This window comes from Canis aureus, chromosome 37, assembly GCF_053574225.1.
Source record: "Canis aureus isolate CA01 chromosome 37, VMU_Caureus_v.1.0, whole genome shotgun sequence".
In the NCBI taxonomy this organism is placed as follows: domain Eukaryota; kingdom Metazoa; phylum Chordata; class Mammalia; order Carnivora; family Canidae; genus Canis; species Canis aureus.
In genome coordinates, this window is record NC_135647.1 from 15,768,297 (window position 1) to 15,789,297 (window position 21,001).

Genomic DNA, 21,001 nt, shown 5'->3' on the forward strand with positions numbered 1-21,001 from the left:
CTATAACTCACATCGATCTCCCAGTCGGGCCATCCAGTTTTAAGTAAGCTGCACTGAAAATGAGAGACCACCCTTTATTTGTGTGTAAAGGTAGACTGTTGGACAAGTCCTTGAATCAAAAAGTGTGATCTGGGATCTGTTAGAGCCTTGAGGGTGCACAGCCTTGATCCTATATGTTCTTGTGGCAGATACAAGCTAGTGTGGGCTCTGTAGAAAGGCATTTCTGTTTCTTGGGACTTACTGCTCTATAGAGCCTCAGGCAAGGTAGGCTCTCTGAGCCTCAGTTTTCTTATCTGTAAAATAGGGATAATAACTATCTCAGACTATTGTTCTAAGGCCTAAACAGGATAATACATGGATATAAAGTACTTACCATGGCTCCTGGCATATAGTACCCAGATAATGCTAGTCAGCTTCAGCTCTCTTTGCATCGATAGGTGTTGAAAGGATAGTGTGGACGCAAGACTTGGTGACAGGATTATATCAAAATCCCAGTTACTAGGTTAAGATGGCTGAGTATTTTTAGTGTTCTATGGGCCTGGATGTGTGGTATGGAAATGCAGATGCCAGACAACAGGGGTTTACCAGTGAGCTATGTGCCCTCTTACTAATATATTTGGTATCTTCATTGTTATTAATAAGATCTGATATTCCTGAAACTACAGGACCTTGCTCATAGTCAACACTCAACAAATATTGAATTGAATGTTGAATGACATAAAATACTTATACAAGTAGCCATTAAAAAGAGGTGGGTGGGGTTTGTTTTTGTTTTTGTTTTGCCACTAAAAAGAGTCTTAATACTGTATGGCGTAGTGGAAGGGACTTGGGTTTTGTCACAGATACAACTTTTGCTACTTCACGCTCTATTTCCTTATTTATAACATGGAAGTAATAATACCGATCTTATCAGATAGTGGTAAGGATATAATTTATGAAAATCATTAGTTTTTAGCACCCAGGCATATAAAAATGGCAGCTATTATATGATGCATCATAAGACATATAACGTATAGATACAGAAGCATTATATAGATAAAAATTTAAGAGGAAGCATTTGCTAGACTTGCTTCTCCAAAACAAAAATACTAGTGAGGACAAGAGAAAGTCATCAGTGTCCAAAATCGAAGGTAAAACTTGAAGGAGGTGATTTGGGGGGTAGGGAAGTTCAGAGGAAATTATATCTCTTATCCGATTACTGGAGATGTAACGTAAGAGGGCTTGGTGATCTATCGTTAGATCATTTTAGGGTTAGAAAGAAACCTAAACAAATTGGTTTGTGATGCCAGCCACTGAGCCCCGTGACATTACTCCACAGTAACATACAGATTTAATTACCAAGCCTCCTTGCCAAGATACAGAAGAAGGACCCCTGAGAAGAAATGCTATATTTCCAAGGTAAAGTGCAGAGAATAGCTGCTGGTTTCCTAGGTGATGGATGATTGCAAAGAATATGGGCATGGAAGAGGACTCCCTCCCAAGAAAACCCCCCCTGTTTATACTCCATCAATGGCACCCCCCCCATCTTATTTACTTAGAGCATACCAGTCACCCCCCTGCAGTCATTCCTACTGGTTAATGAGGACGATGCACGCCTGGGGAACATTACAGCTCGGCTGCAAACGACTATCTTCCCAAAGAATCTTCATTTTAAGAGAAATGGCCTTGCTGATGACCCCTGCCACCGTCCACCAGATAGAGTGAATCTTTTAGGAGGTAGCTCTAGTAGACCATGAGATCCAGGTGAATTGAGGCATATGCTTTGAGGAAGATGGAACAGGCATTCCAGAAAATATGCTGAGTTGTGACAGTGTGTGACAGTGATTTTTTCATGTCTGAACGGGGGCTGGGGCAGCTGATCATGGAGATACTAAAATTGCCAGTCAAGTGTCTTCACATAATCTGCCTGTTTTCAAATACCTCCTCCCCAACCCTGAATGGTGCTAAATAGTGTTTTAGGAAGCGATTCAGGAACCTTATTCAAAGGTGGGGTCCATCCCCATGGAGGGAGGTGTCTCATCTCTCATGGTGTGTATGATGCAAATGAGAATTCCTCCCAATATTTCTAATATGTCAAGGTCATACTTACATCACCAGAAATAAAGACTGAGCCACCATGAATACATAAAAGTGCAAGCATTGCACAAAAATGTTTGATAGGATCTTTTGAATTGAAGTTTAATTCCTTTCTTTAGTCTGTATGTGTGTGTGTGTGTGTGTGTGTAAGTATGTGTATAAGTGTGTTTCGGGGGGAGTTATTTGGGAGGCTCAATAGAAAGCTGTAGCAACCAAAATGTACATAAGGTTAAGATTTAAACCAGATCTTTCTATTTATTAAAGCAATATGTATTTAGACAGAATGATGTGCCCTTCATATTTTTTCGATTTTTTTTTTTTTTTAGCTATGTGGTAACCATATGCTCCTTTATGAATTAGCCTTAATCTCATTGATTTGTAGTAGTCAGTTCATTATTGTTAACTTAGCACCTCACTCCCACAGGGTATGTGGCTAACTCAGGACTCATCTAGGCTTCTCTGTCACCAAGCCCTGTGCTCTACTAAAAGAATGAGCTGGAATTCACTGCCCTCCCCTTCAGCAGCCAATAACCATAACACCGGGAAGCCAGGAAAGTCGACTTCTAGACACTCCGGTCTTTTTGGTGTTCAGTCTTTAGCGTCTAGCAGGACATGTCAGTAACCTGTTGGTGAATTTTTTTTTTGTTTTCTGGGTTACCAATCATTTGTGGTTTGAGTCTGAGTTTGGCAGGAAATGGGTTAGTGGACCAGCAGTATTGCATTTCTATCACAACAGCATTGGCATAGCAAAATTGTGAAGACCTCTCTCCCTTGAATGGTTCAGTCAGCTCAACAGCACTCTTTCTCTTAACCCCACTCACTGGGAAGCTAGGCTTCTAGACAATCCCACAAATGCCCAGATGGCCTTGAAATAGATCTCATTTCCTAATAAAAATCATCTTGTCGATCAGAGACTTTTATCAATACCTATCTTTCTTTTCTCCCGAATCCTAAAGTCAACCAAGGCAGACCCATTAGCAAGATACATACTTGCATGCCTATCATTTATTTTTAGCTTAAAAAATAAGTAAATAATTTCTGTGGATACGCATCCATGTTTCCCAACCCAACAATAGAACATATGGTCTGATAAACGGATACTTAAAACTGGGACTCTTAAAAAGTTCAGGAACACATGGCCACTCTAGACAGTCAACATAAGCTGCTCCAAAGATCAACTGTGGAAGGCATTATCCTTTTTCCGTTGTGTCAGCCTTTTGACAGGTAATTATCTAAGAAGTGCTTTTTTTAAAAGTGAATTCAGGTAAAATTTTCATATAAAGTCATAAATAATATTTACTTGTAAGTTCTTGGGGGCGCCTGAGTGGCTCAGTGGGTTAAGCATCTGCCTTTGGCTCAGGTCATGATCACAGTGTCCTGGGATCAAGCCCTGCATTGGGTTCCCTGCTCAGTGAGGAGTCTGCTCATCCCTCTCCCTCTGCTTGCTGCTCCCACTGCTTGTGCGCTTCCTCTCTCTCTCTCTCTCATAATTAAATAAGTAAAATTTAAAAAAAATAAATAATTAGTTGTTACTTTTCTTTCTCCTTGCAGAAATAGGCATCTCTAGAGATGAAGGAAAGGCCTTGTTTTGAAATAAGGGCTTGTGCAGAGAACACCTGAGAGCGTGAAGCGGTGAGGGAGGTTGTATTTCAATTGTTCCTGCTTTAAACTCGGTGGGGCGGCTCTGTGCCTCATGGCCTGCAGCGGCTGCATCAAGCCTTCTGCCTCCCTTATTAAGATCTTAATTACAGACACAGCTTACTTCATGGCTGCAGGGAAAGAATTTAGTTTCTCTGAACTGTGTCTGTTTTTTGGTGTGGCAGGTGTAATCATGATGAGATCATTTCTGGTTTGTTTTCTTTTCCTGAAGGAATTTTTTTTTCCAAGGGAGGGGGAGTACAGTTCTTAAGGCACAATTTCATGAGCTCATAATAGTGCAGTAATAATGACTGTGCTTTGATTTTATAGAGACCCTTTCTTCTGAAGAAATCAGACTGTTCTGCATATATAATTTCATGACTTCTCATAATATTATAAAGAACGTGTTCATTATCCCCATTTTGCAGGTGGAGAAACAGAGGCACAAAAGGATTTCTTTGCCATTAATCTTACAATATGAGGACTGAGGCTAGATCCCATTAATTCAGCGAGTGTCCATTCCTCTCTCCAGGGTTCTCCACTCAGCACGGAGGACTTTTAGAGCTGATCTTTTTTTTTTTTCTTTTTTTCTTTTTTTCTTTTTTTAATGATGGAAGACTGGCCTGTGCTTTGCAGGATGTCTAACAGCATCTGGCCTCTACCCACCGGCTGCCAGCAATATGCATGCATGTAACGTGACAACCAAAAATGTTTCCAAACTTTGCCAAGTCCCCAAATCGCCCCTAGTTAAGAATCACTGGTCTAATCTCCCCTATTTCTTTTTTGGTTAAATAAAAAATTGCCTCATTGGTTCCATGTGACAGAAGCACAAAAATACAACCATAGAGCTGTTGGCCATAATTGTACCATACTGATGTGTACTACATGTCACAAGTCCTCAGCAAGGGGAAACTTCCTCTTACGTATATAGCCCCAATGTGTTCAAATGAATGCCACAAAGTACTAAGAAGCATGAGGTCGCAGGCCACCTGTAAAACCATCAGACTGTTTCTAAGGCAACCTTAGTTCTCTGAAGCCTTCCTCTGTCGTGTGTGTGCTCATGTACGTGCACTTGTGTGCATGTGTAATGGACCTATACTATTTTATATCAACATATAAAATAATGGAACATGCATTAGAGTGGAACTTTGAAGAAATCCATTTAATTCTTATAGACTGGTATAGAATACATACATGTAGGAGCTTGTCTCTGTCTCTCTACCCTACCTAGCCACGGAACAACTTCATTTAGAGGTTCTCTTCTGTTCCTTGTGCTCCTGCCATCTTTCCTCCCTCTTCTAGCTGAGAAGCTACAGCATCTGAAGCTTCTTTCTTGAGATCTGTCTGCAGGTGCCAGGCTGATGGCATATGGTTGTAGAAACCCTTTCAGCCAATGGTGTGTTTTGAAAAACTCAAGTAAAGTGGGATAATAACAATCAGACAGCAAGCCTAGGTGACGTCTGAAAGACTGTGGGGGGCAACCAAGGTATGTCAGCTGGGTCTGGCTGGGGGGCAGGCCGAGGTTGCTAGTGTGTGTACGTACTGGTGTTGATGGGTGTAGATACTACTTCGTACCTTGAGAGCTGCATACCTTGATGCAGGAAGAGAAGATATGCAAGAATGTAAAAAAATAGGAAGATCTTTCCCTTCCTTCAAATACTTTATTAGATGTTATAACTTTCGGGTTTTGACTTTTGAGAAATGATGCTGTTTTTGGAAATAAACTGTAATATAGTGGGCTGGCGTCTCCTACTCCTTCATAACTTAATTCTCATTTCACTTCCCTGAGTACCTGGATGTTGGAGGGATTTGTCTAGACAGGCAGATAGATGTGATCCAGTGCCAACACTGTCATGTTGGCTGAAATCCAGTTGGTTGTTTCATTGTTAATAAAACCTATCTTTTGGGTGAGTGGGTGTCAGGCCTTCATCATTATATGGCGCCTGTCAGATTTATCTAGGGACAGAACCCTGAAAAGAGTTTGTGCCTGCCCCATGGTTTTGATCTTTTGCCAACACACTATACTTAAATCTATCAAAACCAGGCAACCCAGGACAAATGCTTATAAATTCCAAGGCTTAATAGCAACAGTACTAAATTCTAAGACGGAGAGGTTCTCAGGAAGCACATCCTGGTCCAGTGGAAAAAATCCTAGATTAAGAGGGGAACCAGATGCTAGTTCTGGCTCTGCTGCTAATCTAATAGATGACCCTCGGGGCTGTAAAACAAGATTGGGTTAGAATGATCTCTAGAATCCCTTCTTAGTCTAAAACGCTAGTCTAATTGGTTTTGGTCAAGCTATAGGTGACCACTGGTTCTAATACATAGAAACCATGGTGTTCTTCTGCCTTCTTTAAGACCCTCAGGAGGTGCTTTAAAAAATCTCAAAGACCACAGAGGAGTGGAAGATTGAACTCCTGAAGGACCATCAGACTTGTTAGGAAATGCTACCTTCTCACTACTGTCAGGATTCAAATTCATTCTCCACAACTGGCCAAGAAATAATAGAAGTTGACTATGACGTCACACACACATGCACGCGTGCCTCCCTAACAACCCCTTTTGTATTTTTTTTTTTAGATGAAACAAAGGATTTGCTCTAGGCTTTTGTTGGTTTCATGGTAAACAGATCTCATCGTATGGATGTTCTTATCCTGCATCAAGCTTAAATCAAGGGAGAATAGGTGGCATTAACTCTAATGCAGAGAAGGAAGGAAAGCCAGCATTTTGAAGGAACACTTATTTAACCTCACATCCATGCTGTCCATATGAGATGACCAAATCTGGCCAGATGGAAGATTCTTTCAGATGTCCTAATACTCAAATTGGCCAAGAGCCTCAGCTCTTCTCACCCACTCCCAATAGGTATTGATACTCTGGCACATGAACCACCAAAATAATTCAGGGTTCTAAATGATGCCTCATCAAACAGGGATAGGCCAATAATGGAAGAGATGTTAGATTCCCAAATCTCAGTGCCTTGGGTTGACCACACACAGGGTACAGCCTCACAGTGCCTGTCAGGGCTGCTGTGTGTCAGAGTACCTTTGGGAGACAAGTGCCTAATGCAAAATTTCTTAAAGCATCTTCCATTTAGAAATGCTCAAAAGAGAATACAATGGGTAAAGTTCACAAGGCTAGAAAATCTAAGAAAAAGTCTGGACTTGGGGCAGAGTGAATGGATATGAATATTAAGAAGGTCCAAGATACTCTTGTAAGCTTTGTGACCACCATAGGGGTTGAGAAACACTTTCCAATAAATGAAAATCATTGGCTGAAGTGTGGTCTTGGTGCCAGAGAAATCTTTGTGGCACACATTGGACACCCCTCACAGGATATCAGAAGTATGACTAGGGAAGTTCTCCTGCTGCCTTTCCATGGCTAGTTCAGATCACCTAAAGATTACTGAGAAAAAAAAAACCCTGGAAATGATATGTATCCTATCTTCTGACTCCTGAACTTTCTTCAAAACCTCACGTCCCCTACTTAATATAACCTCCAGAGGATTTAACTCTAAAAATTCAACAGTCCAAGCATCCAAAGAAAAGACCCAGGTGTAGACCCAGTATTCCAAGAACAAAAATCCAGACACTTGTAGATATTCATGTTTTCTGATTCTTACCTTCCTTGCGGAAATCCCACATTTCCCTATAACCTAAAGGTGATGGTGGGGTGAAGCCAAAGTGGTTTGATTACCCTCAGACCAAAGCTGATTGTTTGTCAGCAGGCACGAAAGCCTTTCTTTCTCTTCCCCAGTGTGTCCTGAGACTGACCTTCGTGATGCTCATTCCTTAGCTACTCCCTTTAGGAGTAATTTCCTCGATAATAGCCATTTCCTTCTTTACTGTGTCTTTTTCTCAGGATCTGTCCACTGTGTGTGCGTGTGTGTATGCATGTGTGCATGCACGCGAGTGCATGTACCCCACCAGAGTTCAGGGCAGTTGGGTACAGGCAAGTCATGTGGTTGAGAATGTGGCAGTCCCAAGGTCTTGGCAGAGCTCCTCCATGATAAATATAGAATGAAGTAAAAATAATAAGAGGAAGTCGGGCCTTTGATGATGCTATCAATCCTGGTGGGGTGACACATCAGCCATTGTGTCTCATTTCTCTTCAAAGACCAGCATGAATGGTCATGGAAATTATACGTCACACCTCTCTGTATTTGGAATAGCATAGAGTTTCCCTGGCAGTGGGAGTAATAAGCTTTCTTGACATTGGCAGGGAAGAGTGGGTGACGGTGTAGAAGCTGTCATATGACCTAGAGCTCTCTGCACCCAGTGATCTGGCTAGTTGTATGGTATTTGATTCCCACTCCTCAGCATAGCTGAACCCGGAAGAGCAGAACCCAACATCTTGGCAAGGCATGAATGGTGCTCAGTTACCTGCTGCCGGATGGAGGGAGAGAAAACTCTTCCAGGGATGATTATATTTAATCTGGCTGGGACAGTCAGCTCCTCCTAGCCTTCCTGTTTGCTCAGTGGTTGTGGACACCAGATTCAAGCTCCCCATCTGCGTCATTATCCTGTTTAATAGAGAGGGGCGGGCACTTTCCTGCTTGCCATCTCCCACATTCTCTGGCTGTGAGGTCTGGCCATGCCATTTATCTTTCTGGTTCCGTTAGCTGATCTTCCCATGTCCATCTGAAAACTTTTACCAAATATCTTGCTGACGTCTCTAGAAAACAATTTCAAATCACCTTCTCTGTAGAGAGCCAGGAAATCAGAGTCCAGAATCCATTGTAAATTAGCAAACATATAATGATGCGCATTTTGCTTCAGACGCTGGAAAGTTCTGGAAATGCGTAAGGACTAGGCCAGCCTCCCTGAACTTCAGGAATTCACGGTCTTGAAAGGGATATTACAAGTCACACTGTAAGAAATACTATTCCAGGGGCAGCCCGGGTGGCTCAGCGGTTTAGCGCCGCTGTCGGCTCAGGGCGTGATCCTGGAGACCTGGGATCGAGTCCCACGTCGGGCTCCCTGCATGGAGCCTGCTTCTCCCTCTGCCTGTGTCTCTGCCTCTCTCTCTGTGTCTCTCATGAATAAATAAATAAAATCTTAAAAAAAATAAATAAATACTATTCTAGAGAACTGGAAGGGGAAAGCATCAGATAGGATTGGAAAGATAACTCTTCTGGGTAGGGGGAGGATAGATTTTGAGGTGCGAGAAAGTGAATGCAGGAAAACCAGTTGAGAAGCAATTGTCAGCCTCCCAATACCAGGTTGTTGAAGGTCTGAACTAGGAGAGGCAGTGAAGAGGAAGACGGGGGCCAAGCTGATCGGCTTCCAGATTGTGAAGAGACTCAGCAAACCTCCAAGGCTCCTATCTTGGGCAGCTGCATGTGTGCTCTTAACTAAGAGAGAGAAAGCAGGAGAAAGGGCGTTTTGCACTTGTTGAGTTAGAGGTGAGGATACCTATTAGCCAGTTGGAGATTTGGGACGGGAGTGCAGAAGTGTCTAGGCTGGAGCTATGGATCTGTTATCTGGGTGGGGTGGGTTTTTTTTTCCCTTTTTTGAGTTTTTATTTAAATTCTAGTTAGTTAATATACAGTGTAATATTAGTTTCAGGTGTAGAGTTTAGTGATTCAGCACTTCCATACATCACTTAGTGCTCATCACAACAAGTGCCCTCCTTCATCCCTATCACCCATTTTACCCATCCCTCCTCTCACCTCCCCTCTGGTGACCATCAGTTTGCTCTCTTGGGTTAAGAGTCTGTTTCTTGGTTTGCCTCTCTCTATTTCCTCCACTATGTTCATCTGTTTTGTTTCTTAAATTCCACATATTAGGGAAATCATATGGTATTTATCTTTCTCTGACTCATCTTGCTTAGTATAATATGCTCGAGCTCCATCCATGTTGTTGCAAATGGCAAGATTTCATTCTTTTTGATAGCTGAGTAATACTCCATTGTGTATATAGATATAGATAGATATAGATATAGATAATCTACCACATATATATGTTTTATATACCACATCTTCTTTATCCATTTATCATCAGTGGATGAACATTTGGGCTCTTTCCATAATTTGCCTATGGTAGATAATGTAGCTATAAACATCAGAGCACATGTATCTCTACTTATGAAACCAATAATACATGATATATTAATTAATTGAATTTAAATACAATTTAAATACAATTTTAAAAATAATACCAATTTGAAGGGTTATCTGTGTGTTTCAATACCATTGGTACGGATGAGGTTTCCTCTAGAGACTGAGCATGTAAAGAAGAGCAAAGAACGAAGGAGGGGTCCCTTTTGAAACATGATTAGTCCATGAAGAAGAAGGTAGATAGATGAGTGGTCATGAGAACAGAGGGAAGAAACCAGAAGTGGAATCATGGAAGCCAAACGAGAGCTTCAAGAAAGACTGGGGTGGGAATCGATGCTAGAGGCTGCTGTTATTAGGGTTCCCTCAATAGGATTTATAACTCTAAATGCTGATTTCCAATCCTTTTTTTTTTTTTTTTTTTTTGATTTCCAATCCTAATTAGAACCACAGCTTTGGTAGCTGTGCATTTGCATTTGACTTTGTTAAAAGTGTCCCCATTCCGGAGTTGGAGACCAGAGACCTGAATTTGTGTCCCAGTTCTGTGACCTTCTTGCCAGGTGGCTTGGCAAATCATTAACATCTTGAGCCTCGTTTGTTCTCATTTGTAAGGTGAAGGAGCTGGAGTGTAATTGTTTGAAGTTCCTTAGGCTTTCAACTTCTGTGCCCCAACTGTTCTGGCACTTAGCCAAGCCCTAGCTACATTTCTAACTGCCACCCTCCCGAGGCTAACCATCCAACTGGCGATAGAATGACATAGCTCTCTTATCTCTCCTGGATTTGTTTCTGTGTTGACCTTTCCTGCCCTAGAGATAAATATCCTGGGGTGGGTGGGAGAAAGAGGAGATCTTGAATAGACAAACTGCCTCTCCTGGGTTTTTCTAAGATGTTCAGATAATCACCCTTCTGACTTGGTGGCTTTAAGGCATCACACTTCCCACCCTGAATGAGAAGGTCCCTCCACCTTCTTTCTACCCAGACAATTAACCCTTGATCTGCCTATAAAGTAGGTGCACTTTTGACTGAGACGGTTTGTGTTCTGGCTGACGTTCATTTTGCTGTTATCTTCTCAAATGAACTCTAGCCCCCAAAGCACCAAGTGTTTTCAGAAGCCAAGCTCCTCACCCAGTTTTTTCCCCCACTTTCTGATAGCTTGGACTCTGCTGGAATCTGAAGAGATATATCCATAATTCATTCAGTAATAATCAGAGCAGTGATAATAATAATATTTTGTCTCGGTCTCTTGAGGCCAGTCGATAGCTTCATATTTGCTGTTTATAAGCAAATATTCCACAAGGGGTTGCAGTGACCATGACTCGTTATTAATTCAGAGAAATACTGCAAGATACAGTTCTCCTGATATGTAATTGAAAGCAAGAGAAATATCAGCTGTGTATAAATATATGGATATATATATATATATATATATATATATATATATATATATATAATTCTAGCATAACTAACCCAACCCTTGTTGAGCACTGACAGGAGGCTGAGTGAGGAGGGAGCCCAAGGCCAAAATGCCATCCAGCAAACTAAATAAATTGTCACAATAGCTTCCTGAGCCCTCCAGCAGTGTTAAGGTACTTGAGTTGGATTAACTCAGCTCATCCTCACAGCAAACCCATGAAGTAGGCGCCATAGGTACTGTTACCCTCACTCCCATTTTACAGATGAGGAAGTTAAGGCACAAAGGGAAATAATCTATTTATTCTATAGATACGACAAGAATTGTCATTTTCAGAACTTCCCTATATAATGGAGTTGAGCCCAGTTGGGAAGACATTGTGTAGTTGAGCTAAGCTGGCTTAGAGTTCTAGAAAGAGATCTGAACCAAGAGACCATAGTTCTGTTCTCATCTCTGACACCAAAATTGTGGCTTTGAGCAAAAGATAAACTGGCCTCCCCAGACCTGTTTCTTTATCTATAAAACAGAGAGGTTGGGTCCAGTTCTCTAAAGGTCTCTGGAACTGCATGCATGTAACCTTCCATATGGGAGAGTAATGGGTGTGTGTAGACTATGTGTAGATGCTGACTCTCTGGAGCTTGCACCAATATTAAGTAACTCACTCCTGTTCAGCCAAGGCTGTAAATATCTGTCATTATGTGAGGTGTCAGGCTAGCACTGGGGGGTGCATGCCACCAATGGTCATGCTAAACTCTCTTCCTAAATCCTCTCATTTCTCAGGGCAGCAGGGGACTGATGGGGAGTCATGGACAACCAGTCAGGAGGACTCACCCAGGGTTTCTCTGTTAGCGAGGACAACAGTCTCTGAAAGTTTTCCCAGAGAACCAGGTCTTGAGGCACATCTGAAACATTAGCATGCTGCTAACCAGGTGGTGGGAAGGTCACTGGGATGGGAGACAAAGAACATCCAGAACAACTCTCACATGGGGATTTCTATCTGCCTCTAATCAAGCACGGCCCAGCGCTCCAGTGCTTGGAGTCCCATGGCAGTGACCCAACTCCACATGCCTTGAGCTTATTTATGCTGATTAGGTCCATAGTCCCTTGCCTTTCTGCTGTTTTCTGTTTCTTTGCTTTCTTTGTAGCCCCTACAGTCGTCCAGCGACCCACCCCCAGCTTCCATAGAACGGATCCTGACTCTCTTACTTCTGATTTCATCTCGAGGCTTTCTTACCAGCCATTCCCAATCATGGTATGGGCCCCAGCAAAAGGGATAGAGACCATAGTGCTCAACTCTCTCCCTCCTCTATCATCACAATACAACTCTTCTTGAGTGGAGTGATCTCCATCAGATTATTTTGGTACAAAGGCCCAGAACCTTGTCGTCCGTAACTGACTTTTCTTTTAAGTTACAGAACACTCAAGAGATGAAAGAAGAGAAACAGATTTTAGGATTATGACACATTCTTAAGTGGTTCCTCAAGACAGGATAGTATGCTGCATGATTTTATCTTTGTGTATGTGAGTTTCTGTTAGGAAAAAATCCCAAAGCTTCCTAGCATATAAATACTAAGTAAAACTTTCACTCAGAACACAAATCCCTCAGTTTCCCATGAGCTTCCCTGTCTACATTGCAGACTTCTTGGATCCCCAAACTGTAACCAATAAGAACTTCAGCCTTATTCTTCAAAAGCATCATCTGGGTACTGACCTCTTTTTTATTAGGTTAAGTAGTAACACTAAGAGGATTAACAGTAAAAGTAGGACCTCCTCCCAGGTACTGATGAGAAGGGAACTGCTTACATAATGCAGCCCCCAACCCCAACCCCCACTCCAGAGGGGAGACCCAGCACACAGCACAAGACTGTGGTTATGGGGCATAGTACAGGGGGAGATGATTAATGTATGTCAGTTCTAAAGGAATGAGAAGCACGGGGCTGGAAGATCAAGTCCACGTTTCTAGAGAAGCAAACAGGGGGCAGAAGTCCAAACAACAACTGCCAAAAATTCCACGAATATGTAAAGTCCCAAACATGTTCCACCCAATAGGCAGTCCCTCCTCCCACAAATGATCAGCATCCCGGTGACTCAGGTGCATCCAGACACTTTCGTGAAGCACCGAAGAGATCACTTTTAGTTTTCCAAGTGCCTGCGATGAATTTACAGCGTCCCGGCTCCTCTGTGTGCTGGGAAGGAGCAGGCATGTGGTGATGGCTGCCATCGTACCGCGAAACATGACTAACGCCAAGAAATGAAGTCTTCGGAGCCTTTGAAAGGCGTCCAAGAATGTCAGCACATACCGCTTGCCCACTCTCTGCTGAATGCCTACTTGGGCTGTCTGCTTAGTACTGAATGTGCCAGACAGGCCTTCATACAAAGGGGGAGAGTGTTTGGGGCCCCTGAAAGGGGGAGGCAGAGCCTTTCTGATGTGAATGGAGAGATTCAAGAAGTGGGGGGAAGAGGTGGCAGGGGGCGGGGGGGGGGGGGGCTTCAGGAAAGGTATGAATAAAAGACCAAAAAAGGAAAGAGGTGGCATCTACCTACACGCAGTAAACTCTTCGTAGCCCCCTGCCATCAACTCTGAAGAGAGACTACTGTCACCCTGTGCTCCATGCTTGGTTGTCATGCAAAGAGCACTTGCTTGTGGATTCCCCCTGTATCCACAACTTGATCGACTGGGAATAAGAATTTGGAAGGCCTGCCAAGGCATACATAAGTCGACTTTTGTTTCCACTTTAACACCAAATATAAACGCCATGTGTACCATTTGTCATTTGGGATTGTCTTTGACTCCTCCTGCCTCCGATATATGAAAAGATTGAGAAATGTCTGCTGTGGCACATCTGAATATCTTGGAATGTCTTATTCTTCGAGCTGGCTTGAGGAAAGGAAGAAAAGTGTTCTGTATAGTGAACTCTTTAACAGTGCTACTCGTAACTCCTTGGCACGGCATCCCCTGCTAGAGGGAAGAACTCTTGTGGTGTTCGGAGCTTCGCCGAGGAGGCAGTCTGACGTCACTGGTGGCAGGCACAGTACGGACGTATCTGTGTTTTGTCTGCGTCCATCTGTTTTTCTCCTTACAGGCTATTGTTCACATTTGTTCTTCTCCCCCTTCCAGGAAGTGTGCTTCTCCAGAAGAGCACGGGCTTTAGGTGTTTAAAGGACTGAGCTAGCATTCTAACACCATTTCCCTCTGTTCTCTTCTTCCTAGAATCTTATGGCAAGGGCCTTATACGACAATGTCCCAGAGTGTGCTGAGGAATTGGCCTTTCGCAAGGGAGATATCCTGACTGTCATAGAGCAGAACACAGGAGGACTGGAAGGATGGTGGCTCTGCTCCTTACATGGTCGACAAGGCATCGTCCCAGGCAACCGGGTGAAGCTTCTGATTGGCCCCATTCAAGAGACCCCCTCCGGTCAGGACCAGCCTACTTCAGGACTAATGCATCAGACCTTTGGCCAACAGAAGCTCTATCAAGTGCCAAACCCACACAGTGCCCCTCGAGATACGATCTACCAAGTTCCACCTTCCTACCAACATCAGGGAATTTACCAGGTCCCCACTAGCCATGGTATCCAGGAACAAGACGTGTATCAAGTACCACCATCAGTGCAGAGAAGCATTGGGGCGGCTAATGGTCCCCACTTAAGCAAAAAGGTGAGTGAGTGACCAAGATTTCTGTTCCTACTTATTTGTTTCCATTGTACTCAGAGCAATAGAAATGTTCTCAGAACAAGAACTTAAAACTTTCGAGAGGTAAATATATCTTCTAAAGAGTAAGTATAACTAAATACTTGACCTTGAGCATTAGTTTTGCATCATTTTTCCATTCATTGGTCAGCAAAACTTTGTTCCCATGTCATTAGAAGTTCTTGTGTCATTCCAGATCAAACTGGATCATTAAGTTTTTTCCGTCTTTCTGATAGACCTGCTTTTAGACCTAGGTTGTTCTAGACTCAGAAATAGTTTCCCGTCTTTTCTCTTTCCTCCTTGAGTGGTACAAAGCACCAAATTTACACAAATACAATGATGCAGAAAGGACTGTCTTCTCATCAAAAGCTGAATCGTGTCCGCATTGAACTGGCTGCACAAAGAACCCACCAGAGAGCAAAGAAGCTGTTAGTGGGTCATGCCAACCAACTTGTTCTGCAGAGTTGTTAGTTTCAAGGTTGACCCATTTAAAATAATACATGGATACTAGTGAATTTAGAAAGGAGCCATCCTCTTGTCCTTCAACTAATTCCTATAATAATGCTGGAGCCAGTGGGTGAAAATAGTAGAGCTGGAATACTTAGGAAACCATCATGGTAAAAAAAAAATTTTTTTTAAAAGGAAGGATCTCTTCAGCACTTTATGTAATTCCAGATGCCACAACAATTTGACATAAATAGAAGTCTGTTTGTTGAATTAATTTTAAGCATTTCATATATATATACATTTATTTTTAAAAGAGTTTATTATTTTTTAAAGATTTTATTTTTATTAATTCATGAGAGACACAGAGAGAGAGGCAAAGATATAGGCAGAGGGAGAAGCAGGCTTCCTACAGGGACCCTAATGTAGGACTCGATCCCAGGACCCCAAGATCACGACCTGAGCCAAAGGCAGATGCTCAACATTGAGCCACCCAGGTGCCCTTGTTTATTTTTTTTAAGTAATCTCTGTACCCAACCTGGGGGCTCGAACTCACAACCCCAGGATCAAGAGTCACATGGTCATGGGATGAGCCAGGCAGGCAGGCAACCCTTTATTTAGTATATTTTTGATGCTTGTGATACAGGGATGAACTAGAGTGAACAAGGATGAACCTTCATGATGCTTCATTGTAGTGGGGAGAGAAGCAGATGCTGTAATGTCAGGTGGAACTGCACACTGGAGAGAAAATAATGTTAGTGAACTACTGGGGTGATAGCCAACACCAGGATCCTGCTTATGTGAGCATTACAAGGGAGGGCTTTCCTCTTTCGTTTACCGGCAAATTCCAAGGCTCTACAATGGGTCCTTTGAGGCTTGAGATTAAGAATGGACTGAATTTTCCCACATATGTGAGTGAAACCATATGATGATTGTCCTTCTCTGACTGACTTATTTCACTCAGCATAATACCCTTCACTTCCATCCATGTCAAAGAAATGGTGGATATTCGTCTTTTCTGATGGCTGAGTAATATTCCATTGTATACATAGGCCACATCTTCTTTATCCATTCGTCTGTTGAAGGACATCGTGGCTCCTTCCACAGTTTGGCTATTGTGGACATTGCTGCTATGAGCATTAGGGTGCAGGTGAGGTGGGTGGGGGGATGGGGCAGCTGGGTGATGGGCACTGAGGAGGGCACTTGATGGGATGAGCACTGGGTGTTATACTATATGTTGGCAAATTGAATTTAAATAAATAAAGAAAAAGAATGGACTGATTTAATGGAATAAGAAATAAGGGAAGACGCAGTTAGATAAAAGATGGAGCTTGCTGGCTCTGAGAACACTACATAGGCATGTGCCCTGGCTCAAGAAAATCTAATACAACTGCTGAATTTACAAACCCAAGTCAATTATGGAATAATCTATTCTCATGATAATGGAACTAACTCTCTGTTGGACCAAAAAAGGGGGGGAGGGGGTGAATCACTGATGGATTCCTTAAATAACAAAACCTTGAGTGTATTTTCGAATCACCTTTTATACAAAGGTACGAATTACAAAATACTGCTCAAGAGCACCTGTGTTGCATAAGCCAAGGGCATGCCTACGAGGAGAATTCCTCAAGAAGTGGCGACTTGTTTTGCCCTGGACGGTGATCACTGTCTGGAGGCAAAGTGACTCCACCATGACCTTTCAAAGGCCTTCTTACCCCAGGGATTTTAGATTCAAAGGGAAAGCCAAACCCAGCCCCTATCTCCAGAGGGGGGAAAAGAACAGTTGAAAGGTGTAACTATAAATAAATAACTTCTCTCATTCTTACTCCTGGTTGTTTGCACCTTAAAAATAGCTCTCCCTCATCTGAGCTAGTATGAGGCAGACGAGGGAACAGACCAGAACAGGAAATGCTTGGCTGAAAGGTGGTGGGGTCTAAACTTTCATCACAGTTTATTTTGGCAGGAAGGTGACATGTTTTCCTTTTTAGACTCAACCTTTTGAGTTCCAAGTCTGAAAAGTACATCAGACTTCTTCCCGTTTTATTTGCTATAACTGCACGGGAGATTTGCTCCTTGACCCTCCATCCCTTTAAAGGGGAGAGACTAAAAAAATAAAAAATAAAAATAAAATAAAATAAAAAATAAAGGGGAGAGACTTTGGCCATGCCTTCCCTTGGACTGATGTTGGGGTGCACGCTTGCAGTCAACGTTTTGTTTGTTTAATTTTAAAAGCAGTAGAACATTTTGTGTTTACCAAAAGGTAGGTGATTCCTGTAGGAGGAAGCCAACTTCCGAATCAGACCTCCGCCAACGCTTACAGGGGGGTGATTTTACCAGAACTGAGCAGATAATGCCTGCAGTGCCAAGTGTTGAGCTTTTGGGGTTCAAGGTGGTAACACTGGCAGCAAGGATGGGAAGGGCAGGAGGGAATGGTCCTGGCTCCCCCATGCCAAACACCAAGTGTTCTGCAGGATATCCTGACCTCACCTTGAAAGTCATCTGAGTGCCTGTGGTTGCCTAGGCTGTCTGCCTCCATCGTGTCCACTGGGCCTCTGCTGGAACCTCCAGGGGTGTGAGGAAGAAGACCCCTTCCTCCCTTTCCTCATCTTCTTTTCTCTCTCCCTTCCTCTCTCTCTCTCTTGCTTGCTCTCACTCTTGCTCTTTCTCTTTCCTCTTTTCTTTCCCTTTTCCCTTCCTTCCTTCTTTCCTTCTCTCCGTCCTTCTTAGTGGAGATGGCTTGGCTGCAAAAAGGTAATTTTAACCTTCTAGATAATAGTTGCTTTAAAAACTATTGTCAACATCTTCCTCTCTGTAGGGACCTTCTCAGTGGGTGAGAATCACACTAATGACTTAATAAGCCCACGCCCCAAGAGTTAATCTCAGTACAAGAATCAATCAGGCAGGCTTTTAGGGTTTTGCTTTTGTTTTTGTTTGGGCTTTGGGCTTTTTTTTTTTTCTTTTTGAGTTCTTATTGTAGCTGACTTAGTGAATAGCCGTCTACCCATTTTTCTCTTTACTCTCTCATCTGTAAAATGGTGGTGAGCCCACAACTAGACATATCTGGAAGTTTAAGCTACGGTCTGGAAAAGCACTTAAAGAAGAAAAAGAGGAGGAAGTGGATCTTATTCTAAACCATGCAAGTGTGGTTCAGAACTTTAAGAGAACATAAGAATCCTCTGGAGGTGAGCCGAAATGCAGATTTCCAGGCCTTCCCCACCAGAGATTCTAATCCTGGGACTTGGGAATCTGCCCTGGGGTGAGCTCATTGGCTAGTCCTGGGGGAGGTGATCCAGGACTGCATTTTGAGAAACACTGTGAAGTGACCATTATGGGGGGTTGGATATGTTCCAATCTGATTGTGATCTGGGACTTTCCATAGTTAAAGATTCCCTTGATGTTGCTACAGAGTGTGGGCTTCAGGAGTTTTATCCACCACAGTTTTTTCCACGAATGAATCATTTAAGAGAAAAAAAATTCTCCCTTCTATCACTTCAATTTTGCTCTTTGGGAAACTTCAGCCTCTACCCACCTAACACGCCTCTACCCATCCTGACCACATTAAGTGACACGCATCACTTAATACATCAGCAGTTAGAAAAAGAAAGATGATCATATGATCCCCACCCTTTTATAAAACAAGACAGTATGAGTTTTGTGCAAAGAGCATGGACTTTGGGGTTAGGCAGACCCCTGGCTCTCTTCCTTCATAGCTGTCAACCCCTTGGCAAGCTGCTCAACTTCCCTAAGCTATGGTTTCTCCATCTGTAAAATGGGAGCAATCACAACTACCTCTTAGAGTTCTTGTGAGAATGAAATAGAACAACCTACAGAAAAGGACCCAGCCCAGGGCTTAGCATGGCAGGGGCCTAAAAAAAAAAATTAGTTCCTCTCCCTTATTTGTCTTTCCTTTCTCAGAGTTTGTTTTGAATGCCTCAGCCCTGTTTGTGTTTCTGATTGTACACCAAACATGCAAATACTTTACTGCCAACACCTAAGCTGTTCCCTTTGAGCCTGTAGTGCTCTCTCTCTCTCTCTCTCTCTGGTTCTACAAGAATTTTGCACAGAGTGGAAAAGAACTCTTAAAGTTATCTGGAAACCATATACACTGACACCTTTCTTAATTTCATTGGTCTTTTGCACTCTGGGTTTTGTGAGCAGTGCCGTTTTATCCATTAGGCATTATGGGCAGAATGCCCAGGGCCTGCAAGAATGTTTAAGAGCTTCCCCCCCCCCCCCATTTTTTTTAACTCCAAAGCATGAAACACAAAAACTGCAAAATATAAATTAATAAGCATCGAGACAAATGTGTAGGAAACAACATAAGGTCAACCTCATTAATTGTTACATGGAGGGCTCAGAGCTATTTCATTACATTTGAAAACAATTTGTAAGTTAGATTCTTCTCACTTTGCAAAGATTTCTAAATATGCCCTGTGGTTGCCAAGAACTCACAGGCAATCTTAAATTAAAAGAGCTACTCAGAATCCAATAATTTGAAGAGCTAAATTATGTATATTTTTTAATGTTCTCAGTTTTTTTTAAAAGAGAAAATTCTGGGGATCCTTGGGTGGCTCAGTGGTTTAGCGTTTGCCTTTGGCTCAGGGCATGATCCTGGAGTCCTGGGATCGAGTCCCACGTCGGGCTCCCTGCATGGAGCCTGCTTCTCCCTCTGCCTATGTCTCTGCCCCTCTCTCTCTCTCTCTCATGAATGAATAAATAAATAAAATATTTTTAAAAAGGAGAGAAAATTCTACTTCCTAAGGGACTGTGGTTGGGAGTGGAGCCCCCCAAACATCCAAAAGTCTAAGATTCACAAAGGTCTAAAATAGCCTCATTTTTCTGCTTCGGAGATTAGTAAAACTGCCACCTGAGTTCATCCATTCTGTGCCTTGATCTGCAGAGAGACTGATCTGTTTTTCTCTGATTATTTTTCCGACATGTCACTTTTATTTGACTGATGTAAGTAGGTTCATTTTGCATTCTTCTAAAGATCGGTTTTGAGCTAAATTATAAGTCCCATTAAGGCGGGCAGGGGCCAGAGCTGTCATCGACATATGGCATTTAACGTATGGCATTTACTGCTATAGGCCAAGCTCACAGCAAAGTGTCAGACACGGAGCACCGCCAATGAAGGAACGAGAAAGCCAGAAGCAAGAAATGAAGCATCTAATTTGAGTTGACCTTTAAGTAAACTGAAAAGTGGTTCTGATCTTATCACCCATCACACTATCACACATTGTTCACATCTTATTGCCCAGCTCATTACAGTTATGATGTATGTCAGATTCTATAGGGTTGTTTCCCCTAAGAAGGGTGTTGGGGAATGCCAACATCTCTTCTCTGTAATCATAACCATCTATACACAACTGAGCATTCAAAGTATGACTGATGTAAAGTTCAGCATGTCTGAGGGGCTAACATTTCATTCATTCATTCATTCATTCATTCACTTATTTAGTTTTTTAAAAGAATTATTTATTCAAGAGAGTAAGCACGAGGAGGGAGAGGGGAAAGGGGGAGAGAGAGAATCCCAAGCAGACTCCCTACTGAGCACAGAGCCTGATGTGGGGCTCGATCATGGGACCCTGAGATCATGACCTGAGCCAAAATGAAGATTCAGATGCTGGGGGTGCCTGAGTGGCTCAGTCGGCCAGGTGCCTGCCTTCGGTTCGGGTCATGATCCCAG

At 42.7% G+C, this 21,001-nt stretch overlaps 1 protein-coding gene across 2 annotated transcripts in view; it reads left to right on the plus strand.

Annotated features, from left to right (window-relative positions):
- The window catches only part of NEDD9 (neural precursor cell expressed, developmentally down-regulated 9), a 182,939-nt gene that overhangs the window by 140,173 nt on the left and 21,765 nt on the right, over positions 1–21,001 (plus strand). For both annotated transcript variants that reach the window (XM_077886187.1, XM_077886185.1), the window contains one exon: positions 14,392–14,838. In XM_077886187.1, coding sequence (XP_077742313.1) covers positions 14,392–14,838 — 447 coding nt within the window. The remainder of the gene's footprint in view (positions 1–14,391; positions 14,839–21,001) is intronic.